At 40.4% G+C, this 26,783-nt stretch overlaps 1 protein-coding gene and 2 non-coding genes across 6 annotated transcripts; 2 read left to right on the top strand and 1 right to left on the bottom strand.

Annotated features, from left to right (window-relative positions):
- The first annotated feature begins 2,750 nt into the window (after window positions 1-2,750).
- On the top strand, window positions 2,751-2,823 carry Trnal-caa (transfer RNA leucine (anticodon CAA)). Its single transcript has one exon. It is a non-coding gene; the product is annotated as a tRNA-Leu (tRNA).
- An 11,401-nt stretch (window positions 2,824-14,224) lies between these two features.
- On the bottom strand, window positions 14,225-25,221 carry Znf774 (zinc finger protein 774). 4 transcript variants are annotated; one of them, XM_026388253.2, is made up of 5 exons: window positions 24,238-25,221; window positions 21,409-21,531; window positions 17,705-17,805; window positions 16,163-17,167; window positions 14,225-14,609 (listed from the first exon to the last, which is right to left on the bottom strand). In XM_026388253.2, exons 2-5 carry the CDS (start codon window positions 21,513-21,515, stop codon window positions 14,512-14,514), a joined length of 1,311 nt encoding a protein of 436 aa, XP_026244038.2. In that variant the 5' UTR covers window positions 21,516-21,531; window positions 24,238-25,221; the 3' UTR covers window positions 14,225-14,511. The 4 variants fall into 4 exon arrangements, with proteins under 4 accessions (XP_026244038.2, XP_026244037.2, XP_026244036.2 ...); XM_026388252.2 differs by having other exon boundaries at window positions 14,225-17,167; window positions 24,067-25,221; XM_026388251.2 differs by having other exon boundaries at window positions 14,225-17,167.
- LOC113182383 (U6 spliceosomal RNA) lies at window positions 19,140-19,243 on the top strand. The gene has a single exon (XR_003300724.1). It is a non-coding gene; the product is annotated as a U6 spliceosomal RNA (small nuclear RNA).
- Window positions 25,222-26,783: the final 1,562 nt, after the last annotated feature.

Raw genomic sequence — 26,783 nt, 5'->3', positions numbered from 1 at the left:
ACTACTGCCAGAAATTTGTGTGGGGTGGTGTTTGCCTCTTTGTATTTACCAGTTTTTTACAATGAGCTACGAGAAATACTGTTTTTTCAGTAAATAAAAATATGAATAAAATTAATAAATATGAAATGAACTAGTAAAAAATGGCAAAATAACAAGCTATATGGTCATTTTGGGAAATCAAATTTGTTCTTGATCTCAAGGAATTTACAAGCTGGTGGGAGTGGAGCAATATACAGAATAGATTGAGATAAGCACCATAATAGAGGTTTCCCTTGGCTTGGAATACCCTTTAGCCTCTTATCTGCATGGGAAACTCCTACACAACTTCCCATACTAGACTCAAATGTCACCTTGTCATCCAGACAAAATTAATCACTTCCTCATGTGTTTCCCAGTAGCATTTTAAAAACCATATGTCTTCAAATATAAGTCTCAAGTTTTTTTCACATTTAAATGCTTCTGAAATCAGGATAGGCCTTCTTGTAATCAATATTTTAAAAACCTAGAACTTAGAAAAATAGATAAAGAAGTAATATACAGTGACTTGGGAGGTTGAGTCAGGAGGATATCAAGTTCAAGGCTAGTCTCAGAAACTTAATGAGACCCTTAAAATAAAAAATAAAAAGGGCTAAGGATGTGGCTCAGTGGCTGAGTGCCCTTGGTTTCAATTCCCAGTACCAACATAGAAGAAGAAGAAAGAAGAAGGAGGAGGAAGAGGAGGAGGAGAAAACCAATTGACATTGCTTACAAATGTGTGAACTTAGGGAACTTTCAGAGTTAGAATTGATTATCAGATTCCCAGTTAAGGAGTAACTGAATTGAAATAGAATTAGGTTCTTCACAAAAACTTTGGGTGCTGGCTGGGGTTGTGGCTCAGTGGTAGAGTGCTCACCTAGCACGTGTAAGGCATTAGGTTTGATTCCCAGAACCACATAGAAATAAGTAAATAAAAATAAAGGTCCATCGACAACTAAAAAACTATTTTTAAAAAACCAATTTTGGGGCTGGTATTGTGGCTCAGCGGTAGAGCGCTCACCTAGCACGAGCAGGACCCTGGTTCGATCCTCAGCACCAAATAAAAAAATAAATAAATAAAGGCATTGTGTTGTGTCCATCTACACCAAAAAATAAATTAAAAATAAATAAATAAAACTCATAAAAGTAAAAAAAAATTTTGGGTGCAACTTCAAAGAAAAGGCTGATAAGTAATTCCTGTAATAAATATAGGCTGATAAGTAATTCAATCAAGTATTTTTGCTGTTGTTGTTTTGGAGTTTGTTTGTTTGGGGAGCTGGAGATGGAACCCAGAGGTACTTTACCACTGACCTACATTCCTGGTCCTTTTTATTTTTTATTTCTAGACAGAGTCTCCCTAAGCTGCTAACGGTAGCCTTGAATTTATGTTCCTGCTGCCTCAGCCTCCTGCATGTTTGTTATTACAGGTGTACACCACTGTGCTTAGCCAATTTTTAAAAATATGTATTTATTTTAGTTGTCAATGGACCTTTATTTTATTTATTTAGATGTAGTGCTGAGACTCGAACCCAGGGCCTCACACATACGAGGCAAGCCCTTTACCACTGAGCCACAACCCCAACCCCTACATAGGCAATTTTAAAAAATATTTTTAGTTGTAGATGGACACCATACCTTTATTTTATTTATTTTATTTTTATGTGGTGCTAAGGATCAAACCCAGTGCCTCATAAATGCCAATCAAGCACTCTGCCACTGAGCCACAACCCCAGCCCCACATAGCTATTTTTTGTTAAACTTTTAAGTGTTATACATTGTTCTCCTTGCTTGAAGAAAATATATTTTGCCTTGTCCTTCAGGTACTCAGATATTCTGAATCTTATGGATCTGACATAACTCCTGCCAATAAGATAACTTTAGATACTTTTTCAATTCTTCATTTTTTCAAAAGGAACAAAAGTTTGTAATCAAAGCCTTTTACTCACTGTTTACCGTGTTCCAGAACATGTTAGTGCTTTAGATATACTTTCTCACAGCAACCCTGTAAAGAAAGCAAGATTATCCTCATTCGGCAAATGAGTGTTTGCTCACTCAAAACAGGTATTTTGCTCAAGGTCAGAGGTTTCAGGGCTGGGAATCAAGTCTAGGTCTTTCTGATTCTAAAATCTCTGGCAAATTATCATTCAACATCACCGCCTCGGGCTGGGGATGTGGCTCAAGCGGTAGCGCGCTCGCCTGGCATGCGTGCGGCCCGGGTTCGATCCTCAGCACCACATACCAACAAAGATGTTGTGTCCGCCGAGAACTTATAAATAAATATTAAAAATTCTCTCTCTCTCTCTCTCTCTCTCTCTCTCTCTCTCTCTCTCTCTCTCCTCTCTCACTCTCTCTTTAAAAAAAAAAAAAAAAAAAAAACATCACCGCCTGGTTTATGGCAGCTTATCAGTAAGAAGGTGTCCATTCGTTTTCTGCTCATTCACTTCCCAGTTGTCTCTGGAAATCTCCATCAAACATTTACAAATACTCATGTTCTGACCTAGAGACAACTTACAAAAACAGAGAGGTAGAAGTTGCAGGAGGAAGCAAGGAAGTCACCCATAATGGAAGTAGGGTATTAGTTTCATGATTGGGGTTAAAACAGCCCAAAAGTTCCTATTGATGTCTCTAAGCTAAAGACATAAATCAAATCTATGATCCACCAAGAAACATGGTTAGGAATTGTGAGCTCAGGGGGTGGTCAGACCAAAGTATAAAGAAAAGAGAGGTTGGGGGCTGGGGATATGGCTCAGTTGGTAGAGTGCTTGCCTCAAATGCACAAAGTCCTGGGTTCAATCCCTAGTACCACCAAAAAGAAAAAAGAAAAGAGAGGTAGGTGGGACAAGAAAAATCAAACTCCACGTTAAGATTTGATCTGGAGACAAGCCTGCAAAGGCAGGGTCCCCCATGGCATGCCTCTTAAACATATATAGGAATGACAATGGGTCACAAGTAACAGTAGCTAACAAGGTACTCTGGTGCATGGTATAATACCAGCAACCTGGGAGGGTGAAGCAAGAGGATCACAAGTTCAAGGCCAGCCTCAGCAATTTAGTGAAGCCCTAAGCAGCTTAGTGAGACCCTGTCTACAAATAAAAAATAAAGAGAGGCCAGGCACAGTGGCAAATGCCTGTAATCCCAGCAGCTCAGGAGGCTGAGGCAGGAGGATTGAGAGTTCAAAGCAAGCTTCAGCAACAGGGAGGCACTAAGCAACTCAGTGAGACTCTGTCTCTAAATAAAATAAAAAAGGGCTGGGGATGTGGCTCAGTGGTGGAGTGCCCCTGAGTTCAATCCCTGGTACCAAAAAAATAAAATAAAATAATAAAAGGGGTTGGAATGTGGCTCAATGATTAAGTGCCCGGGCTCAATCCCTAGTACCTAACAAACAAGAAAGCAAGTAACAGTAGCTAACTTGTAATGAGTGCCCTGTAAACTCAGTTCTAAGTATGTGCATCGCCTCATTTGACCTTCACGATAGGTCTTTGAAGTAGAATTCTCTAATTCAAAGATAAGTCCTTAAGATTCAGAAAAGCTAACTAATTTTCCAAAGATTATAAAGTAGTTAGTGAATTAGCCAGCATTAAAACTGCACTTGACCCAAAGCCCATGTCTGTGAACCCTACTCTCCACTGATGTGCCACTTCCATCCAGGTATTAGCTACCTAGAAAGCCAAGTTGAAAGATTTGAGAAGCCACATCCACCAAAGAATGTAATGGACACAAAGATGACAAAGCAATCTCCAGGAGCTTTCAGACATCAGGACATAGATCTGAAAGCACAGATAAGAGAACAGTTGATGCATGACTATAATCCCAGCAACTCAGGAAGGCAGGTGGAATGCAAGCGTGAAGCCAGCCTTAATAAGTTAGCAAGACCCTGTTTCAAAATAAAAAATAAAAGGTTGTGGGGCTGTAGCTCAGTGATAGAACCCATGGGGTCAAGACTCAGTGCCCCCCCACCAAAAAAAAAAGGAAAGAAAGAAAACGGTCAATTTTTACTGGATCATACAAGGTTTCCTAGAAGAAGTATTATTTAAACAAGTCCTCCAGGGACAACCAAAGGAAAGGGTGAGAAAGGGCACAAGTTGGGGAAACAGTATAAACAAAGCCAGGAAGTCATGAAGAGGTATTGTGTGTGGGTGTGTGCTCATGTGATTGTGCCTTCTCTCTGCCTAACTCCCTTCTCTCCAGCCTTCTCAAAGAGCGGAAACCAAACAACAATCCAAAAGTTCAAGTGGAACCTCTTTGGAAAAATGCCCCATCCTTGGTAGAGGATGGAACCTCCTCTTTCCTTAGGGACCAGATTGCTGGGTGGAGAATGGGTGAACACTTGGGGTGAGAGGGGTTATAAATACCTTTCCTCATTGTTACTTCTCACTCTCTTTAGGATTGGAATTTGGATGACAACTGATATCCCTGTGGAGTGCCACTTTCCTATAGGTTCCTCCAGGTATAGAGTAAAGAAAAAATCTTACTGGGTCTCTCTCAGGAGATTATAGACAACTGGGGACATTTCTGCCACCATTAATATTGCCAGAACAAGGCAATGTAGAATACTGCAAGACTTTGTTCACCATTGAGATATGTAAAGACCAACACACACAGACACACACAGACACACACACCCAAAGACAGGGGAGGCCTGGGGACAAAACACACCTATGCAACAACATTCCTTCTTAAGACTCCAGTCAGTTTTCTTGGCACAGTGATGCATGCTGGTAATCCCAGGGACTCTGGAGGCTGAGGCAGGAGCATCACAAATTTGAGGCCAACCCGGGCAATTTTTTTAAAAAAATTTATTTTATTTATTTTTTAATATTTATTTTTTTAGTTGTAGGTGAACACAATACCTTTATTTTATTATTTTTTTAAGTGGTGCTGAGAATTGAACCCAGTGCCTCAGGCATGCTACCAACCTGGGCAGTTTAGTGAGATCCTGTCTCAACATAAAAAATAAAAAGGGCTGGGGACATATATATCGCAGAGGTTGAGTGGCCCTGGGTTCAATCCTCAGTTCTACAAAATAATAAGACTCCAGTTAACTGTCACATGTCCAATCTGATAGGAAAATGGCCAGGTTGTAACTGACTTTTCACAGTACAGAACTCTGGAGAAATACAACATGGGGTTAGATCTGTATTCATATATTTTCTGTCTATGCTTCTGACTCTAAAGAGTGAGGACAGGCCTCGTTAGGGCCTAGATTCAAGGATTAGGTGCTGAAGGTAGCATGCTTCAAGTTACCTTAATTAAGCCCATATTAAATGACAGATTCTGGGGCTGGGGATGTGGCTCAAGCGGTAGCGCACTCGCCTGGCGTGCATGCTGCCAGAGTTCGATCCTCAGCACCACATACAAACAATGATGTTGTGTCCACCAAATACTAAAAAATAAATATTAAAAAAAAAAAAAACTGAGGGGCTGGGGATGTGGCTCAAGCCGTAGCACGCTCGCCTGGCATGTGTGCGGCCCGGGTTCGATCCTCAGCACCACATACCAACAAAGATGTTGTGTCCGCCGAGAACTAAAACTAAACAAATAAATAAATAAATATTAAAAAAAAACCTGAAAAATAAATACTAAAAATTCTCTCTCTCTCTCTTAAAAAAAAAAAAAAAGTGACAGATTCAGTGCAAAAGCCCTGCTCAGTAAAAAAACAAGTTTCTGGTTTGAGCATCTTTCTTTCTTTCCACCCCCCCCCCCCCAACAAAGATTGAACTCAGGGGCACTCAACCACTGAGCCACACCCCCAGCCTTATTTTTGTACTTTATTTAGAGACAGGGTCTCACTGAGTTGCTTAGCAACTTGCCATTGCTGAGGCTGGCTTTGAACTTGCAATCCTCCTGTCTCAGCCTCCCAAGTCTCTGGGATTACAGGCATATGCCACCATACCTGGCTCAGCATCTTTCTTTTTAAAATCTTTTTATTATCTTGGTTTTATAAATTGAACCAAACCCAGGGGGCATTCTACAACTGAACTACATCCTCAGTCATTATTATTATTATTATTTTAAAACCTGGGAACATTGAGTCATAACCCCAGCTCTTTTTTTTTTTTTTTTTTTTTTGAGACAAGTTCTGTCTAAATTGCTGAGGCTGATCTCAAACTTGTGGTCCTCTTGTCTCTGGGATTACAGATTAGCACCACAATTTTTTATTAAATTTTAAATTTAAAAGATCGGGGAGGGGGACTGGTGCTCAATGATAGAGTGCTTGTCTCACATATGCAAGGCCTGGGTTCCATCCTCAGTATTTCAAAGAGAAAAAAAGAAGGGCTGGGGACATAGCTCAGTTGGTAGAGTGCTTGCCTTGTATGCACAAGGCCCTGGGTTTGATCCTCAGCACTACCAAAAAAAAAAAAAAAAAAAAAAGAGTGGATAATAGCTCATAGTAGTTCAGCAGGAGTAATTGAAGTAAGAAGTCCTTCTAGAGACAAGAAACTGTACTCTAGACAGCAGGCTGTGTTCAGGGAACAAAGTGTCATCATCTGCTTGGTGGAATAAAGAGATTTTTTTAAATTTTATTTTTGACATAAGAGTGGCAACTTCCACTTGAACAGCATCCTGTACTTTATAAAACATTTTCATACATGCCAGATCATTTAATTATCAACATGAAGGACCAGCATCCTCATTTTATAGATGAGAAAATAGGCTCAGAAAGATTAGATAATATATTTATGTATATTGCTGGAAGAGAAAAAAGTTTAAAAGGATATGCAACAAATGATAGTGGTTATATAGAATGAGAGATACAGGTGATTTTACTCTTTTGTTTATTGACTTAACTGTAGTTTCTGATGCTTCTATAAATGCAGAAGCTTAGGAAGTAAGAAATTTGAAAAAAATAATAAAGGTGGGAGGAGGAAGATAACAGGAAAAATGTAAACAACTTCCTCAAAATCAAATGGTCAAGTTTTTATTTTTATTTTTATTTTGAGAGAGAGAGAGAGAGAGAGAATTTTTTAATATTTATTTTTTAGTTTTCGGTGGACACAACATCTTTATTTGTATGTGGTGCTGAGGATCGAACCCAGTGACACGCACATGCCAGGCGAGTGCGCTACTGCTTGAGCCATATCCCCAGCCCCAAGTTTTTATTTTCCATCCTGCTCTGAGGACACACATGGTTAATGACAGACTACAAGAAAGTAGCTAAAGTAAGAACAAATTTCAAAAATAATCACATTACAAGCAATTATTATTATGCAAATTAAATTAATAATTATGCAAATTAAAATAATACACAAGAATCATCAATTATGTTAACAACACTGTTTCTCAAAGATGAGGGTGTGGTGAAATTGGTAGTCATTTACTGCTGATAACAGTGTAAATTGGTACAATTCACTTAGAAAATGATTTGGCATCAAGTAAGTAGAGCTGTAAAAATGTTCACACCCTGTGGAAGCATTTTTTTCTGGAGGAAAATAAACATGTTTATATGAACATTATTAATGTAGCAGGGCATCCTCCATTCAGACAGCAGGTCCTAGTTTGGCTATTTATGGATGGGAGGTCCTGTAACCTTTGAACATTTAATTTGCACTGTTACACATAAGTGGGTATGGCAGTGTAGTTCAGTGGTAGGGCACTTGCCTGGCATGCAAGCCCTGGGTTCAGTTACCAGCATCATATACACAAAAAGATATATACAAGGGGAGGGGATTTTGAAATTTTGTCTGAAAGGAAAATAAGAAGGTGTGTGTATAATCGAGAGAATGAAGGGTACTGGCCTGGTGTCTGTTGAGGGTTCAGACACTTTAGATTGTCTTTTTTTCACTATAACTCAACTTCATGAGATTTAAGAGGGAAAGATGAGTCTTTACAAGAACATCATTTTCTTTGTGTGTGTGTGTGTGTGTGTGTGTGTGCGCGTGCGTGTGTATGTGTGTTTTGGTGTTAGGAATAGAACCCAGGGCACTTAACCACTGAGCCACACCCCCCTCCCTTTTCTGTATTTTATTTAGAGACAGGGTCTCACTGAGTTGCTTAGGGCCTCGCTGTATTGCTGAGGCTGGCTTTGAACCGGAGATCCTCCTGCCTCAGGCTCCTGAGCCACTGGGATTACAGGTGTACAACACCTCACCTGTGTGTGTTTTCTTGTGAAATAAGAAAAGATATAGAAGTTATACACATTAATTAAAAGGATTTTTCCCTTTTTTTGTGTGTGTGGTTCTAGGGATTGAACTCAGGGGTGCTCTAACCATTGAGCTATAACCTTAGTTCTTTTTATTTTTATTTTTTTATTTTGAGAGAGGGTCTTGCTAAGTTACCCAGCCTGTCCTAGAACTTGAAATCCTCTTATTTCAGAATCCCAAGTAGCGGGGATTATAGGTGTGTGCCACCATACCAAGCAAACATGATTTTTGATGTTTATCTGTAGTGGTACCTGTAACTAGAGTTTATTTATTTTCCAGTTGTATAGTATTCCACTATCTGAATGACCAATTAAGACAGAGGTAGAATTCATATTTGAATAAGCACCCCAGGTAAGACTGATGAAGGTGGTGGTTGTTTCACATTTTGATAATTAATGTCTTAGAGAATAAAGTCTAATCTCTTAACTCTCTGTCTCCTAACTTCCTAAGCCTTTTAATTTTAAACTGCTTCTCTACCTTTTCCAAAACCATTTGGTTATCTATCTTCATCTAGATAATTTTTATTCTTCAATTCTCCCATTAAATGGTAAACTCCTTCAAGGCAAAGATTATCATCTTTCTCATTGTTGACATTGACATTTACAGAGATACTGTACAAAGAGTTTTATGTGTATTATCTTATTAATCCTCACCCAGCCCTATGAAGAAGGCACTATGATTGTCCTCATTTTACAGGTAAGGAAATAGCAGTCAGAGAGAGTAAGTAACTTGCCCAAAGTTAAACAACTTTTAAATGTGGACCTCTTTATCTTACCCATTTTTGTACCTCTGGGACTTGGTATGTTGGAAGGCACTTCTTATATATTTGTTGAGCTGAACTGAAAGGAAAAGCCAGGAGACCAAATGGAAAATTGTGGAGTTCAGATGATGGCAGTGGGAATGGAAAAGAAGAGCCGGAGGCAAGACGTGGCATGCCAAACTGTTACAGAGCTGGAATCCAGGGAGAAGGACTAGAGGAGGGACAAGAAAGAGACAAGACCTTTGCATTCTTTTGCTTTGGGCACTTCTGTCTTTTTTGGAAATTTTTACAAGAACAAGGTGCTTTTGCAATTTAAAAGTGTGTGTGTAGAGGGGGACAGACAGCAGAGGCAGAGACTATGTGGCTTGGTACCAGCAAAAAAATAGGAAATGAGGGAGAAGAATCTCAAGTTGACCAGCAGTTTCTGGAAAGGCTATGTAGAAGAGTATAGAATCATTTGAAGAAAAACATCATAGGATGCTTTGGGAAGAGATATTGACTGTAATTTGGATATTCTGAGCTTGTGAATTGGTGGGTCCTCCTTATCTACCAAATAGCTGAACTTATAGGTCTGAAGTTATAGAAAGAGGTTGGACCAGGCTCCTGTTCTGAGAGATGATAGTTGAAGATAGAACAGTAGCATGCAAGCCAGGAGTGGTGGTGCTTGTCTGTAATCCCAGACATATGGGAAGCTGAGGCAGGAGGATTGCAAGTTAGAGGCTAGCCTGGGCAATTTAGTGAGACCCTGTCTCAAAATTAAAAAATAACAAAGGGGGCCTAGGATTGTGGCTCAATGGTAGAGCAATTGCTTAGCTTGTGTGAGGCACTGGGTTTAAAAAAAAAAAAAAGAATTAAAAAATAAAGGTATCATGTCCATGTACAACTAAATAATATTTTTAAAAAACCAAAAAATAAAAAGGGTTTAGTGTGTAGCTCAGTGACCTAGCATCCCTGGGTTTAATCCCCAATACTGAAGAAGAAAAAAGTACCTAAAAACAATAGCTCTGAGAATAAGTATGTGTGAGTACAAGTTTTACAAAAGGGAAAGGAAAAGAATATGAAGATAGGGTCTAGGAAGAATGCATGTGAGGTGGGAAGATAGTTTACGATCTCACCATGGTGCTTTGTGATAATGACCTCTTGTGGGAGACTCGCTATGTGCCACTGTGCTAACCCCTCTTCATCACGGATTGTCTCAAGTCTTCAGCTTTCTTCTCTGTACTATGACCCTGATGTAGCAGCCAACTCATCCTTTTATGAAAAACCATTAATGATGACATCTCATTCCCCAGAGAGTAAGATCCAAACTCCTCAGTTTGGCTATTTAGAGACTTGTTGGTATGACCCTTCACAGCTTCACCTCACTGTGCTGCCTATGAACATGTATTCATTCATTCATTCATTCATTCATCCAATAAGCTTTTTTTTTTTAGTACCAGGGATTGAACTTGGGGTCACTTGACCATTGAGCCTCATCCCCAGCCCCCCCCCTTTATTTTTTTGCACTTTATTTAGAGATAGGGTCTCACTGAGTTGTTTAGCACCTCACTTTTGCTGAGGCTGGCTTTGAACTCAGCCTCCCGAGCTGCTTAGATCCAATAAGTGTTTATTGAGCACTTACCATGAAAGAATGTGTTATGATTTGGATATGAGTAGATCCCCACAGAGCACTTGTTAATGCAGGAATATTCAGAGGCAAAGTGATTCGATTATAAAAGCTGTAACTTAATCAGTCTTTAGTACAAATGAATTGATTGGGTGGTAACTATAGGGAGATGTGGGTGGTTGGGAGAAGTGGGTCACTGGGGATGTGCCCTGAAAGGGTGCCTCTTCCCTGCAACCCCTTCCCTACCTTGCAGACCCCACCACAAGTTGAGGAGCACTCCTCTGCTGGGCCCTTCCCCCATGATGTGCTGCCTCACTTTGGGCCCAGAGCAGTGGACTGAGCCCTCTATGGACTTAGAACTCTGAAATCACAAGCCCCAAATAAGCTTTTCCTCTTCTAAGTTGTTCTTGTTGGGTATTTTCGTCACAGTGATGAAAAAAAGAGAATGGAAACAAGAGAAATGCTCCTTCCTGTCATGGAATTTACCAAAATAAAATAAATTATCTGGCAGGTACTAAGAACTTTGGTGAAAATAAAAAAGGAAAATGTGGTAGAGAGTGACTGTTGGGGGAGGAAATCTAATTATACAGGATCATAAGGGAAAGTCTTGGTAAGGAGTTGTGTTTAGGCTGAAACCTGGTTGGAAAAAAAGGAGCCTCTACAAAGATCTGGGCAAAGAACATTCTGGGCAGAGAGAACAGTTAGTACCAAGGCTCTGTGAGTGCACACAACCTTGGCATGACTTAAGAGCAGAGAATGCAAGTGTGCTGAGGCATAGCAAGGGAAAGGAAGACGACATCAGAAGAATTTGAAAGGGGAAGAGTTCAAATGACAGGGGCTTCATAGACCTGGATAAGAGTTTGGGTCTTTATCTTAAAAGCAATGGGAAGGTGCTGATGTTAAGCAGATAGGTGATATGATTAGAGTTAGGATTTTCCGGCTTCTGTAAGAGGAAATCTGAGCAAAAATAAAATTGAGATAAGTTAGTAGGCTGCTGCGAGAGTTCAGGTAAGAGAGTGGGTGGTTCATTGTGGGAGAGTGGCAGTGGAGATGGAGAGGTTTGATAATATGCTTGAGAGGAATGTAAGAGGTAAAACTGAGAGTGCTATGCAGTGAGTTAGAATTTGTAGAGAGGACACAGGGAACATATGCAAGAAGCTGATTGTCCAGTCATAGGGATAGGAACTAGGAAAAATATTGAAAGACAGTAACCTCCACTCCCATTTAATAGTTCCAAGTTGAGCATGGTGGTGCACTCAGAAGCTCAGGAGCCTGAAGCAGGAAGATCACAAGTTCAAAGCAACTTGGAGAGGCCCTAAGCAACTTAGGGTGATCCTGTCTCAAAATAGAAAATAAAAACAGGGAGGGGGATGTGGCTCAGTGGTTGAGCATCCCTGAGTTCAATACCTGGTATAATAAATAAATAAAATAATAATAGTAGTAGTAGTAATAATAACTCCTGCTTGGGTTGGAGATAGAGCTCAGTAGTAGAACTCTTGCATAGTATGTGAAAGGTGCTGGATTCAATTCCTAGCACTGCCAAAAAAAAAAAAAAAAAAAAAAAATCTCTGTATTGGGAGTGGCACAGAGAGGACAGAGGAAGGTGGATGGCAGGTTCACAAGTAAGTCACACATTACCACTTAAGAGCTCACATCTCACAGCATAAGTGCATCAGTAGATGTGCAATACAAAAAACAAACTCTTAGGAATAAGACTCAATATATGTGACAAACCATTAAGCTCTGTCTGCAAAATACTATTAGGAAGTAGAAATAGAAGGGGCTAAAGGCTAGGCTGAAGTGGCCTTTAGTTGGGAAGAAATATGCCAACTCTACTGGCAGAAATAAATTTTTACTTTTCCTCTGAGAACCTGGGGGCAAGACAAGGAGCAGGAGAGGAACCAGAGATACAGCCTACCTACTTTGTCCTCTCTAAGCATGAAAATTCATACATGGAAGAGCCTGTTCCCAACATGTGACAGCAGTAGGATCTCATTTGTAAAGAGCCAGAAGATATCAGATATCTGGTATAACAAATACACTAAGGCCTAGAGTGATTAACTGACCTGAAAAGGAGAATTGGCTAGTAAATAACTGCACCAAAACTAGAAGCTGGATTGGACCCAAGGGTGCTCTACCACTGAGCTATATCCCCAACCCTTTTTATTTTTTATTTTGAGACAAGGTCTCCCTAAGTCACTGAGGCTGGCCTTCTGAGTCACCGGGTTTACAGGCCATTATATCTAGCTAGAAGTTGGATCTTCTGATCCCTGGTTCTGTGATGCTCCCAGATCCTGCCAAAAATCTAGGGTCACTCACATTAAAAAAAAAAAAAAAAAAAAGCACAAATCAGGTTCCTAACTGGGTTTGTGGTTATGACTCTTTGTGGTAATGTCTTGTTTCTCTTAAATTCCTCTAACAGGCTCCCTCTTGTGGGACACCCTTCCAGGACATCTTATATCAATCCACTGCAAATTCTCAAAATGGCTCTTCTGAGGGACATTTAATTCTGTACTTTCTCATTCTAGCCTCTGGCCAAAACATTTCCATTTCTGGAGAGATGAAGCCCCTGAATCTCATGTAAATCACCCCTTACCTCTGCTTGCTGGGCTCCTCTTTTACCTTCTCATTTGATTTTTACAAATGTCGTTCTTTTATACATATCAATGGCATTTGATTTAGAACAACACTTGGATAGGCAAAATAAATGAAGATGGCATATTCTCAATTTACAAAAAAATGGGATGTAAAATCATTCCCAAGTAATAGGGATGTAGTTTTTCTCTCCTGATTCTGGCCAGGAAAGTATTAAGAAATATTAATTGGCAAGCTAGAGATTCCATCCCTAAGAAATCACTCCAGTATTTATTAAACTCTTTAGCACAATGTTTTATGAGGGACATAGACAAACTAGAAGGGAGTACAGGAGGAAAATTATTATGAGATTTATGCATTTAGAAATTTCCCATCAGACAGGGTCTGTCAATGGAAAGGGGCTTAGAGATGTGGGTCATGGAGGCCAAAATTTAGATGGCAATATTAAAAAAGTCAGAGAGTTCTAATCAGGCAGCTACTTTTTTATTTTTAAACTGGGGATTGAAGTGGCCCTTTACCACTGTGCTAAGCCCCTAGTTCCCCCCCCCTTTTTTTATTTTGAGATAGGATCTCACTAAGTTACTGATCACCTCACTAAGTTACTGATCACCTCACTAAGTCACTGAGGCTGACCTTGAATTTTCAATCCTTTTGCCTCAGCCTCCCAAGTCATTGTGCCTGGTTAATCAGGCAATTATTGTGCTATTTCTATGCAAACTATATTTCAAAGGAACCACATAGTAGATAAAGGAGAGTGGTCTTTATAGAAATATTCCAGATAATAAGTGAAGAAGGAATGATTGGAATAAAATGTTACCATTTGGCAAACCCAAATAAAATAAGGGATTACCAATGGCTACTAACATCATAAGATGAGAGAAAAGAAGGAGGGTGTGGTGGCACACACCTATAATCCCAGTGATTTAGAGGCAGGAGGATTGCAAATTTAAGGCCAGCCTCAGCAATGTAGCAAGACCCTGTCTCAAAATAAAAAATAAGAAGGACTCAGTGGTAGAGCAACTGAGGACTCAATCCCCATTGTCAAAACAAAGGGCCCCACACCACCAAAAAAAAAAAAAAAAGTGATGAGCACTCAGTTCCCTCCTTAGCTCATTGCACCCTTAGCCCTCCATTCTTATTCCATCAGAATCAAAGACCCCAGCCTAGGATCCTTTAAAACTCCCTCAGAATTGGACTACATCCCTCAGTCATTTCTAAATCCACAGTGCTTAATGGATGGAATATGGTTCCTCCAGTTCCATGTCCCAGAGGCACTAACAAATCCTAGACCTGGTCTGGTCCATGTTGTTGAAGAGAAAGAACTGCAGATTGGAAACTTAGTCACCAGGAACCAGAACTGGCTCTTTTATAACCATGTGAACTAATGAGTCATGTCATTTAGCATTTTTGCACCTTAGTTTTCCAATAGATTTTTTAAAAAGTTCCTCATTATAAGACTGAGGGACACACCTGGAGACATAGCCAGAATTTCCTGGGGGAAAAAAAGACATTAGTAATAGTAGTTTAACAAGAAACTCTAGAGATATTACATTTATAATTCAACAACAAAATGTGTATGTGTGTGTGTGTGTGTGTGTGTGTGTGTGTGCACACGAACCCGCATGTATTTTAGATAAATAAAACCTTGGGCAGAAGGTAAGGTTAAGTATCACTCAGGCCTGAGAGGAGATAAAAGTCTAGCAAATTTAAGGGCCAGGGCTAGGACCCCAACACTTTACCTTCTCAATGAAGTCAGTGTTCTTTCCAATAACCTGACTTCCCTTGATTTATTTCAATTAAATATAGGAATGTTCTAGTGCATAAAATGAATGGCCCTACAAGGGTCAGAGAGTTGCATTAACTTAAAAGTAAAGGGACACAATGACCCAGCAAATTAGAAAACAAGATTGCTTCCTTTAGTTAAATGCCAGGAAGGATTCCTGTAATATCATTTGACATTTTCAGCAATTTTGCTTCCACAGTTTTACGGTCTTCCTCCAGGTCCTTATGGCTTGTTCATCATTTTCTATGCCTCAAATGACAGCAAACCTACAGTGGAAAAATCTCACACACTGTCCTACAAAGAGATCTGAGATTCTTTTAGCCTCTATGTCACAAAACCACAAACATCCTCTATGGTAATTCTGCCTTGTCATGGTGATGAGACATCTGGTGACTAAAGCCTGCATAGCACTAGTAAGAGAGCGTTTCCATTTTATTAATTTAGGTGTTCAGACCCCAGACCTTGTAAGTTCTGAACTAGAGTGCTTGAACTATAAATTTCTTATTGAGTTATAGACTATATTATATATATTATATTGAATATCTTTTAAGGCCCAGACACTGCTTTTAAGGACTTTATATAAGAACTCGAAAAATATTTTTTTTTGTTTTTGTTTTTTTAGCAGTGCTGGGGATCAAATTCAGAGGCCTCATAGACAGACTATACCCACAGCCCAAGATCTCAAATATTAATCATTGAGCACCTACTTTGTGACAGGCACTGTACCAGATGGTTTACATGAGAACTCTAGGCCACATTCCTTTCACCTCTAGTAACCAGACATTAATCATTTAAACACATATTTCCCTAAGGGTGAGTTACATACACTGAAGTAATGTCTTTTGTGTTCAGAACATTATTTGGACCCTGTAAGTTTATCCTCTTCATTGTAACACAGAATAAGAAAGAAAACAGATTAGGGTCTCATTTGAGTCACCAATGCCCAGGTTTTCTCTATTTGGGGTATCTGAAGACAGTAGCAATGGAAATTTGAAAAGCAATAGCAGAACCACTAAAGACTATTTCCTAAATCAAATGGGTGTTTTGATGGCATAAGAGATGAGCTTTCTGCCGGAAGCTCTTATCACATTTACTACAGTGAAATGGTTTTTCTCCTGTATGTGTTCTCTGGTGCGTGAGAAAATGGGAACGCTGGTTGAAGGTCTTGCCACATTCGGGACAGGGGTAGGGTCTGTCTCCTATGTGAATGCGTTGGTGGGTAGTGAAATGGGAGCTCTGATTGAAGCTCTTTCCGCACTCACCACATTTGTAGGGTCTTTCTCCTGTGTGGATTCGTTGGTGCTTAATGAGGGCAGAGCTATCAGCAAATCCCTTCCCACAGTCGTTGCACTTAAAAGGTCTCTCACCGGTATGTGTCCTCTGGTGTGTAACCAGATGGGAACTCTGACTGAAACTTTTGTGGCACTCGGGACAACTGAAAGGCCTTTCTCCTGAGTGAGTACTCATGTGTGCTACAAAATGAGAACTGTCTCTGAAGCCCTTCCTACACTCTGGGCATTTAAAAGGCCGTTCTCCTGTGTGGGTTCGTTGGTGCTTAATCAAATCTGAGCTCTGGCTAAAACTGTCCCCACAGTCGTTACACCTGTAAGGCTTCACGCCTGTGTGAATCCTCTGGTGGGTGATGAAATTTGAGCTTCGACTGAAGCTTTTATGACATTCGAGGCATGTGTAGGGCTTTTCTCCTGTGTGGGTTCTTTGGTGCATTGTGAGGTGTGGCTTCCGTCCAAAAGTCTTCCCACACTCTGGGCACCCATAAGGTCTCTCCCCTGTGTGGGTTCTCTGATGTTTGATGAGAGTTGAGCTGTCGCTGAATTTTTTCTCACACTTGCTGCATTGGTAGGGCTTCTCTCCTGTGTGTGTTCTGCGATGAGTGACGAGGTCTGAGCTCTGTTTGAAGCCTTTCCCACACTCGATGCATTTATAAGGTCTCTCACCAGTATGGGTTCTTAGGTGTCTTATGAGATAAGAACTCTGGTTAAAGCTTTTCCCACATTCTGCACACATAGGCTTCTTTCCTACATATCCACACAGGAACTTGTTTAAATCCCTGGCCTGTGCAAAGGGCTCCTGCTGGCCCTCTCCTAGAAACATTCTGTGTTGCCCTCCTACTTCAAGGGCCCTGTCCCAGTTTCCTCCCCAATTAGGAACATGAGAAATATTTTTATTGGTCCTTTCTGAGGATGTTCCACATTGTTCTGTTGTTTCAGAAATGTCCTGACTGAGTTTTGCCACCTGATGGTCAAAGTCTGAAAAAATTAATGGAAGTAACACAGAATAAAGTTATCAGTTGTAAGGAAAGAACATAAAAAATCAGTTAAGAATGATTAAAATTACAGTATCAGCAGTAGGCTACACTTAATTTGATCACTCTGCTTGTTATTTTATTTGCAAAGTTTGTTGAAGACTAAGTGCGGCTCAGGGTAGGGTGCTTGCCTACCATGCATGAGGCCCTGTATTCAATTCCTTGCAATGGAGAAAAAAAGGTATACCATATATTGTCAAAATTGAGCAACTTCCTTTAAAGATGTTATAGTATAGATAAAGTGAAATGCTTACTCAAAATGAAGTCAATTTCTGACTGACTGCCCAAGAAATCAAATGTAAACTTTGGTAATAAAAACAAAAGGCTAGGGCAAGAGTTTAATACTCCTGTGACTTAGGTTATTATATATTTTTGCATTTTTTTTTCCTGGAAAAAAAGTCAGGGAAGCAGTCAAAATTTTTCATCTAAAGAAGGGCTAAAATTCTAGATTTCCTCCTGCTAGGTAGCACTAACGTCTCACCTGTGTGACTTTTCCTTAGGATTGTCATTGTTTCAAAGTTTTGGAGTGGTAGAACCCATGGTGTCTGCTCCAGCTGGGAGATTACACTTGGTCTAGAAATCCTACACAGGAAGATGAATGAACATAGGATGTGAATATGAGCCAAGCATACAAGGCCTGACCAGACACCAAGCTCTCTACTTTCCCTAGGTAAAGAACACAAGTGGACTGTTAATATGTGTTTGGGCTCATTAAAAGAGCAACCAGAGTGTGGGGCACATGCCTGGAATCCCAGTGACTCGGGAGGCTGAGGCAGGAGGATGACAAGTTTGAGGCCAGCCTCAGCAACTTAGTGAGACCCTGTCTCAAAATAAAAATTAAAAAGTGCTCAATGTATATCACTTCCCCAGTAATGGGGGGAAAAAAAAGCAACCAGGTGAAGTGCTAATACAGAATGGTTGCTACAGGAGGCTAAAGGGGAAAAAGCTTTTTTCCTCTGATTAAAAACAAAAACAAAAACGTGGGGCTGGGTAACTAATGGTCGAGCACTTGCTTAGCATGCACAAGGTGCTGGATTCGATTCCCAGCCCTGGGAAAGCATATGCATGCATGCGCGCGTGCACACACACACACACACACACACACACACACTCACTCACTCACACATACACACAAACCAGACTTGGATGATAGACACTCTGGAATAAGCACCATAATTCATTTCTTAAGACACAAGGTTAAACCAATGTAGAAAGATAAACTCATCAGAAACAAAGCTGCCATAATCTAACCATTAAAAAGAATCAAGGGAGTTAACAATAATGTTTGGCTTTACAATTTTCCCAGAAAGGCAGCTGTTGATACAGCCATGAGAAAAAGACAAAAACTTGTTAAGGGGGAAAAAAAATGGACATGTGAATAGGGGGCTATGCTGAGGGCCATTGTCAAGTAGGAATGACGCTTCAAAATTTCCTTGCCAGCGTACCCCATGTTAAATGGATTTCGCTGTTGACATTGCATGAAAGGTGACCTTGCTCAAGGACCAAGGCGGATCCGGGTTTAGACAAGGGCCCTCAGCAGGGCTATAGTTGTAGCTCAGTGGTAGAGCACTTGCCTGGAATGTATGAGGCCCTGGGTCCGAGCCAGCACCGCATATAAATAAATAAATTAAATAAAGGTCCATTGGCAACTAAAAAAAAAGAATGTGATGAGGCAATTGGACAAAAGAAAAAAATCAGCCTATAAATATATGACAAACCCTTAACTTCACCATTGACTGAAAAAATTCAAATTAGAACAATGATCTACTTTGGTAATACAGTATAGAGGTAAAGAATACAAACTCAAGAGTCATATGCCTGAATATGAATGTTAACCCTGCCATTTACAAGCTGGTGACCTCAGAAATGCTATTTAAACTCTGGGTCTCAGTGTCTTCATCAATAAAATAGGGTTAGTGCTCACTTCAGCAGCACCTATACAAAAATTGGAATGATACAGATATTGGCAAGGCCCCTTCCCAAGAATGACATGCAAATTTATGATGTGTTCCATATTTTTAAATAAATAAATTAAATATGAGCTGGATATAGTGGCACATGCCTGTAATCCCAGCAACTATGGAGGAGGAGGAGGCAGGAGGACTGCAAGTTCAAGGCCAGCCTCAGCAATTTAGCCAGGCCCTAAGCAATTTAGCAAGACCAAAAAAAAAAAAAAAAGAAGGGGGTAATAATAAGGTCTACATTAGAGGATTTTTCTTGAGGATTAAGTTTAACTCTTTAAAACACTCTATCATTGTTATTTTACCCCAACTCTTAAATTAGAATATTCACTCTCATATAGATAAAATAGAAAGAAATGAACATTTTCATTTACTGCTGTGGTAATATATAATTGATTCAATCTTCTTGTAAGGAACTTGGCAAACTACCAAATACCTTAAATACCTTAGAAATGTATCCACTCTTGGGCTGGGGCTGTGACTCAGTGGTAGAACACTGTGTGAGGCACTGGGTTCGATCCTCAGCACCACATAAAAGTAAATAAATATAAAGGTATTGTGTTCATTTACAACTAAAATAATTTAACAAAATGTGAAGTGGTTATGTTAAGTAATGTACAGAAAGATATTATTACCAAAATATACATTCACAATATAGGCACAATTGAATGTACAGTATAATTCAAATATTCTTTTGTGGTTTGGGGGTTTTTCCTTTCTTTCTCTCTCTCTCTCTCTCTCTCTCTCTGTTTTGTTTTTTTTTTTTTTTTTTTTGGTACTGGCAATGAACTTGGGGGTGCTTTACCACTGAGCTACATCCCCAGCCCTTTTTATTTTTTATTTTGAGATACAGTCTTGCTAAACTGCTGGCTGACTTTGAACTTTTGATCCTCCTGCATCAGCCTCTAGAGTTGCTAGGAATACAAGCATGGACCACCAAGCTCAGCTTTTATTTTTTTGACATAGAGTCTCCCCTGTGTCTAAACTGCTCTTGAGCCCATGATTCTCCTGTCTCAGCCTCTAGAGTAGATGGAATTATAGGTATATGCCACCATCCTCATTTTTTATTTTGTTTTATAAATTTTATATATGCTTATAAAAAGGCTGGTAGGGAGCTAGGGATATAGCTCAGTTGGTAGAGTGCTTGCCACACATGCATAAGGCCCTGGGTTCAATCCCCAGCACCATAAAAACAAACAAATAAATAAATAAAAGCTGGTAGGTAGTAACTCACTAGTAAATTAAAAGACAGTGACTTCTTTTTCATTTTGCCTGTCTTTTTCATCAGTATTAATTTTTTACTGGGGATTGAATCCAAGGCTTTATGGATGCTATAAACAAGAGCCCTATCAGTGACTTACTTCTCCAGTCCACTGGTATTTTAGAAAAAGCACTGGAAGTATTTTTTGTTTAAGTGATAGGTAAAAACCCCATGGGGACAGTCCTCCTTTTTCCACAAAGACCTGGGTTGGATTTTTACCTCTGCCCCTTCTGAGTGTCAGTGTTCTTCACTAGAAAGAGAGAACAGTAGCATATCTATCAAAATATTATAGTGAAATAGTAAGAAAAAGATAAATATCAAAGATATCTGTTGCCAAGCACAGTGGCCCATGCATGCAATCCTGGCTACTCAGGATGATGAGGTAGAAAGATTACAAGCTCAAGGCCAGCCTGAGCAATTTAGCAAGATCCTGTTTCAAAATTTATTTATTTATTTATTTATTTATTTATTTTAGGGCTGAGGATGTAGCTTAGTACAATGCTGGGTTCAATCCCCAGTATCGTTAAAAAAAAAAAAACAAAACACACAACCCTGCAAAACATAAAGTGCCATAAAAATATAAAAATAGAAGTCACTCTTAGTCTTTTTCTGCCAAGGAGCAACAATTAATTTCAGATATGTCTAGGAATCTAAGAAACCAGTGTCCCCAGATACCACTCAGACTTGGGCCCTTTCAAAATATCTAAATTTTAAATTTTGGTGGGCAGGGCAGTCCTGGGGATTGAACTCAGGGGCATTCAATCACCAAACCACATCTCCAGCCATATTTTGTATTTTATTTAGAGATAGGGTCTCACTGAGTTGCTTAGTACCTTGCTTATTGCTGAGGCTGACTTTGAATTGGTGATCCTCCTGCTTCAGCCTCCCAAGCTTCTGGGATTACAGGCATGCACCACTGCACATGGCTTAAGTTTTAAAGCTTAAGGAGAGTAGCATCCTTACCCTTTGAGAGCCCATTCTTCTAACTGTCCTGGGTGGCATCCCTGAAGAGAATTCTTTAAGCAGTGTCCAGGTAACCCACTCTTCCCTGAAGTCCCCAGCCACATCATTGAGGGTCATCAGTTCCTAAAGCAAGAAACCTCAATATGCATCAATAGCTCCCTAGATATTCTCACCATTGTCTGAAAACCAAAAGATGGACACTGTATACCCAAACCAAACAAAAAGCCCCTTGACTAGAACAGTCTTGAGGTAAATTCTGTCAATGACAGAAGAGTTGCCTTTCTTTCTTTCTCTCTTTCTTTTTTTGTACTGGCAATTGAAGCCAGGGATGCTATACCAATGAGCTACATCCACAGCCCTTTTTTTGGGGGGCGGGGGGGTACTGGAGATTGAACTCAGGGGGAACACTCAACCACTGAGCCATATCCCCAGCCCTATTTTATATTTTATTTAGAGATAGGGTCTCACTGAGTTGCTTAGCACCTCATTGTTGCTGATGCTGGCTTTGAACTTATGATCCTCTTGCCTCAGCCTCAAAAATCACTGGGATGGGGCTGGGGATGTGGCTCAAGCGGTAGCGCACTCTCCTGGCATGCGTGTGGCCCGGGTTCGATCCTTAGCACCACATACAAACAAAGATGTTGTGTCCACCGAAAACTAAAAAATAAATAAATAAATACTTAAAAAAAAAATCACTGGGATTACAGGTGTGGGCCACCATACCCAGCTCTTTTTATTTCATTTTGAGACAGGGTCTCTGGCTTCGATCTTGCAATCCTCCTGCCTCAGCCTCCTGAGTTGCTGGGATTACAGGTATGTGCTACTGAGCCTGGGGATTTCTTTTCTTACTCTGTTTTCACATAATCCTTCACGTAGCCAACTTTCCCATCACTAAGAGAGGTCTGGACCTCCCAGATACGTCTACAGAACCCTCAATCTTTTGGATAGCTTAACTTTTTAAGGAACCTAGTGTTCATAATGGAAAGGATAAAGGAGATAGATTGCAAGTATAATTCAATTTCTGAAAAGCTTTCAGTTCTCTCCAACTACATTTTACTCAGCAAATTAGAAAATTGTGGACTTTTCTTATTTTAGTTTGAGAACAGCAGACTCTTCTTGGCTTATAGATATGGGATCAACCTCAAGGAAAAGACTATGCAGAATCCCAAAGGGAATTGTGCTGGGAACCATTCTATTTCAAGGTTTAATGGCTTCAAAAATGAGATGTAAAAATACATGGGCTAGGAAAAAAAATGGATAAGTTGTAAAAATAAGTAAAATTCAATGGGGAGAAGCACAAAACACATCCCTTACGGCTGAAAACTGTCATAACATTGACAGCAGTATCATGAAAAGATTATTTTGAGGGAGAATGGTAGGAGTTATTACTGGATAAATCTGTAAATCCTTCAGTAATTAACATAGTGTAAGGCAGTAGGAGTTCCCCCTACCGCTTAAAGAGTTTTCAATAGAAACCCCAAGTCAGCCAGCTGGTGGACCATCCCCTACAAAGAATTCTGCATTTCAGTGGAAGAAAATCCAGACTGAAGTGAGGAGGTATTTGTCTTTCACATCTTTTTGTTTTGCTTTTGGTTTTTGGTCCCGGGGATTGAATCTTGGGGCACTGTACCTAAGCTACTTCCCCCATCCTTTATCTTTGTTTTTTTTTAAATATTTTAAAGTTGTGGGCTGAGGATGTGGCTCAAGTGGTATCATGCTCGCCTAGCATGGGTGAGGCACTGGGTTCGATTCTCAGCACCACATAAAAATAAAATAAAGATGTTGTGTCCACCTAAAACTAAAAAATAAATTTTAAAAATATTTTAAAGTTGTTGATGGACCTTTATTTTATTTATATGTGGTGCTGAGAATCGAACCCAGTGCCTTATGTGTGCCAGGCAAGCTTGCTACCACTGAGTCACAACCCCAGCCCCAGTCCTTTATCTTTTATTTTGAGATAGGGTCTCCCAAAGATTCTGTGGATGGCCTTAAACTTGCACTCCTCTTGCCTTAGTCTCCGAAGTGGCTGGGAATACAGGCATGAGCCATTGTGCCAGGCTCTTTAACATCTTTTGTTCCACTAAGCAAAGCACCTGATAACTATTTGAATATACACCGTTTTAATAGAAATATTTAGGTATTTACAGACACTGCTATTGCTCATTTATATTTTTAAGGATCTAAACATTGTAGGAGTACATTTCATCTCTCTGACTTAAAACCTTAACAGAAATAATGTCATTAGGACGTAAAATTTATAAGTTTTGAGTACAGATTTTATTTCTACATTCATTAAAAACACATAACTGCAGAGCTCACTTGCAGTAGATGGTGCGATTGAAGGAGAGATCATTTTTAGCTGTTTTTATATAAAAAAAAAAACTGTTTCCCACCCAGTCTCCTTTCTCCTGTACAAGTGACCCCAAAGGCCTTGGAATGCTAAGGTGCTATGACTAAGTGCCATTGTGAGATGTGCGAGTTTCCTCCCGGGTTTATTAATAGGAACATGACTGCACCGGTGGGGCTGACACCCGTTCTTCCTTGCGGTGCTCAGGCCTTAATCAGGGTACAGCGGTCATAGGGTCACAGAGATAAGCTGAAACCCGGGGACCACCACTAAGGAGCAAGAAAATTGACTTAAGATGATGAGCTATATACCGAGGGTGGTATAAAAACTGCATCTTCCCACAGCTCAGCAAGAGCCGGGGCTCCTACAGGGTGAGAGCCTGGACCTGGCGTGGACAACGTCGGGGAGGCAGGCGAGCCCCCCTCCACGCCCCTCAGCAGCTGGTGAGGTGTCGCCTCAGACTCCCTCCCTGGATCACTCACCGCCCCAGGCCCAGCCGGGGATGGAGCAGGAAGCAGGAGTCCGCCGCCGAGCCGCACCCAGCCGGCAAAACTGAGCAGGTCCTTCCAGAACCTGACTGGGATTCGTGTCAGGGCTGTAAGGACACAGGTGGGACTCAGGGTTCCACAGCCAGCAGCCGGAAAACACCGGCCCTGGCTCTCTCCATTGGTTTCTCTGTTACCACAACTTGAAATTCTCCTGAGTTATTGGGCAATTAGCCGTCAATCATTGCAAAGCCTCCTGGGAAATGTAGTCCTCAACTAGCTCGCAAAGGACTCGAGTTCTGTGGTGCCCGGTTCCAAGTGCTTGACAAGTACTAAACCCATTTCTCGAGCTACTGAACCATGGGAATCGCCTCTCCAGAGCCGAGGACCAGATCCAAATGCTGTACCTCAGAGGAGGATCTACAAATGCGAAACTCCAGGTCTCACCCGACTACTGTGGAGCAGCCTGGTACCCTGGCGTTATCTCCCTGGCTCTTACACTTCGCCCTTACCAAGCAAGAACACCTCATCGCTCTGCCTTTCTGCAGATCCTTTCTGCCACGAGTCCTTCGCCTCACTCTGGGCAGCTAGAACCGGCAGGGGCTGTGTGTTGCCGGCCGAGTTCCACACCAACTTGGACTAGGCACAAGAAACCCCCGAGACCCGCCCGAGAAACCGTTAGTTAAAAAACAAACAAACAAATAAACAAACAACAACAACGAAAACAGACGTTCTGCTTTCTTTCACTAGCCTCACACTTCCAGGCATATTCCCTTTCCATTGATTCATACACCTATTAATAGAGAATGCAGATGAGGACGTCAACGGTAAGTATTGTGGGAAATGTGGTATTGCGTTCCAAACTGGAGAGGCTCCTGAGTCTTATGTGAGAGACAGTGAGCACTTTGGTGAGAGAGAAAAAGAAGAAGAAAAAGAAGAAGGAAAAGGACAAAAAAGGGGGAGGGGGACTTTTCTACTCTGTTAACTCAATGCAATGAAAAATAAAGTGTTTTGGTTTTGTTTTTGTTTGTGAATCACTCTAAGATACTTAGAATTACCAGACAAATGGCTACTGTGGAAAATTCCTTTGATGCTAATTCCACCAGTCCTTCAACAAACAGGCAAGGTACACCCTCCAACAAACACACATGGTACATCCTCCAACAGATATTTATTGGGAACACTCTATAAACATTCTGTATTTAAGATCATTCTGAACTCTGTGGTTACCCACAGGAATCAGCATGGCCCTTGCTTTCATGAAACTCACAGCCTAACAGGGGAGATCAGCCACAAAACATATTAAAATCAACCTGGGGCATAGTAGCATGTACTTGTAACCCCAGCTCTCTAGGAGACTGAGGAGGAAGGATCACAACTTTGAGGCCAGCCTGGGCAAAATAGCAAGACCCTGTCTCAAAATAAAAAATAGAAAGGGCTGAAGATATAGCTCAGTGGTAGAGAGCTTGCTTAGCATGAACAAGATCTTGAATCCAATCCCAAGTACCACCAAAAATAAATAAATAAAGTAATAATAAAATAAAAGATTAAAATGCCAAGAAATGTTTTTCTTTTTTCTTTCTTTTTCATACAGACAGTGGCATCTTAGTTATTTAGCTACATATTTATAGACATTTATAAGATAACCATTAGCATTTGGGGGATTTTGAACACTATAAGCATATATCTGGTTTTGGTTATCAGTTGTATTTTAGTTAAATGGAAGTGAGAAATTGTGTATATATATGAATATGTAACAATGAATTCCACCATTATGCATAATTATAATGTACCTGTTAAAAAACATGGGGAAAAATGAAAATGAGGAAAATGGAAATCTCACAGGACCTTAGGAGACCTAGAGATCACCAGGCCTCATGTGACTACAACATAGTTCAGGACCTGGAGAACTGAAGACATCTCCAGGCCCCTAAGGAGTCTTTCTAGTATTTTGTTGTCAGGGAGATTTTGTGGCTCTTCAATCCAGTCACAGTGAATAGGAAATGGAGATGAATGAAGATTCACAAAATCTGGCTGGTGTCTATTCCCTGCCTCTCTTTCATCCCTGTTTGTTCTCTCATCATTTCACCACAGAGCAATTATCTGGGAGGGGAAGCTTGATCTCACAAGTCAGTAAAGGAAATAAGACCTTGTATCCCAGGTGGCCACATAAAGAAAGGACCATGAGATAATGGAAGTTGAGTGCTTACTGGTGTGGGAGAAGAGGAGAAAGTAGAGGAGAGAGAGAAAGGATTTTTTTTTTTTTTTTTTTAAGATGTGGTCTCACTATATTGCACAGGCTGGTCTTGAACTTCTGAGTTCAAGTGATCCTCCTGCTCTAGCCTCTTTTGAGTATCAGGGACTGTCATCTTATACCACCCTGAGTGATGTATCACTAAATTATGAAAGTGAGGGTATATATCAGTTATTTGTTGCTTTGTAACAAACCATCACCAAACTTAGTGGGTCTATTTATTTATTTATTTTTGAGACAGGGTCTCACTGTGTTGTCCACATTGGTCTTGAATTCCTGGACTCCAGTG

Source organism: Urocitellus parryii, chromosome 6 (assembly GCF_045843805.1).
Source record: "Urocitellus parryii isolate mUroPar1 chromosome 6, mUroPar1.hap1, whole genome shotgun sequence".
Classification (NCBI taxonomy): Eukaryota; Metazoa; Chordata; class Mammalia; order Rodentia; family Sciuridae; genus Urocitellus; species Urocitellus parryii.
Note: the sequence above shows the minus strand (reverse complement) of the source record. Positions and strands in the feature narration are given on the sequence as shown.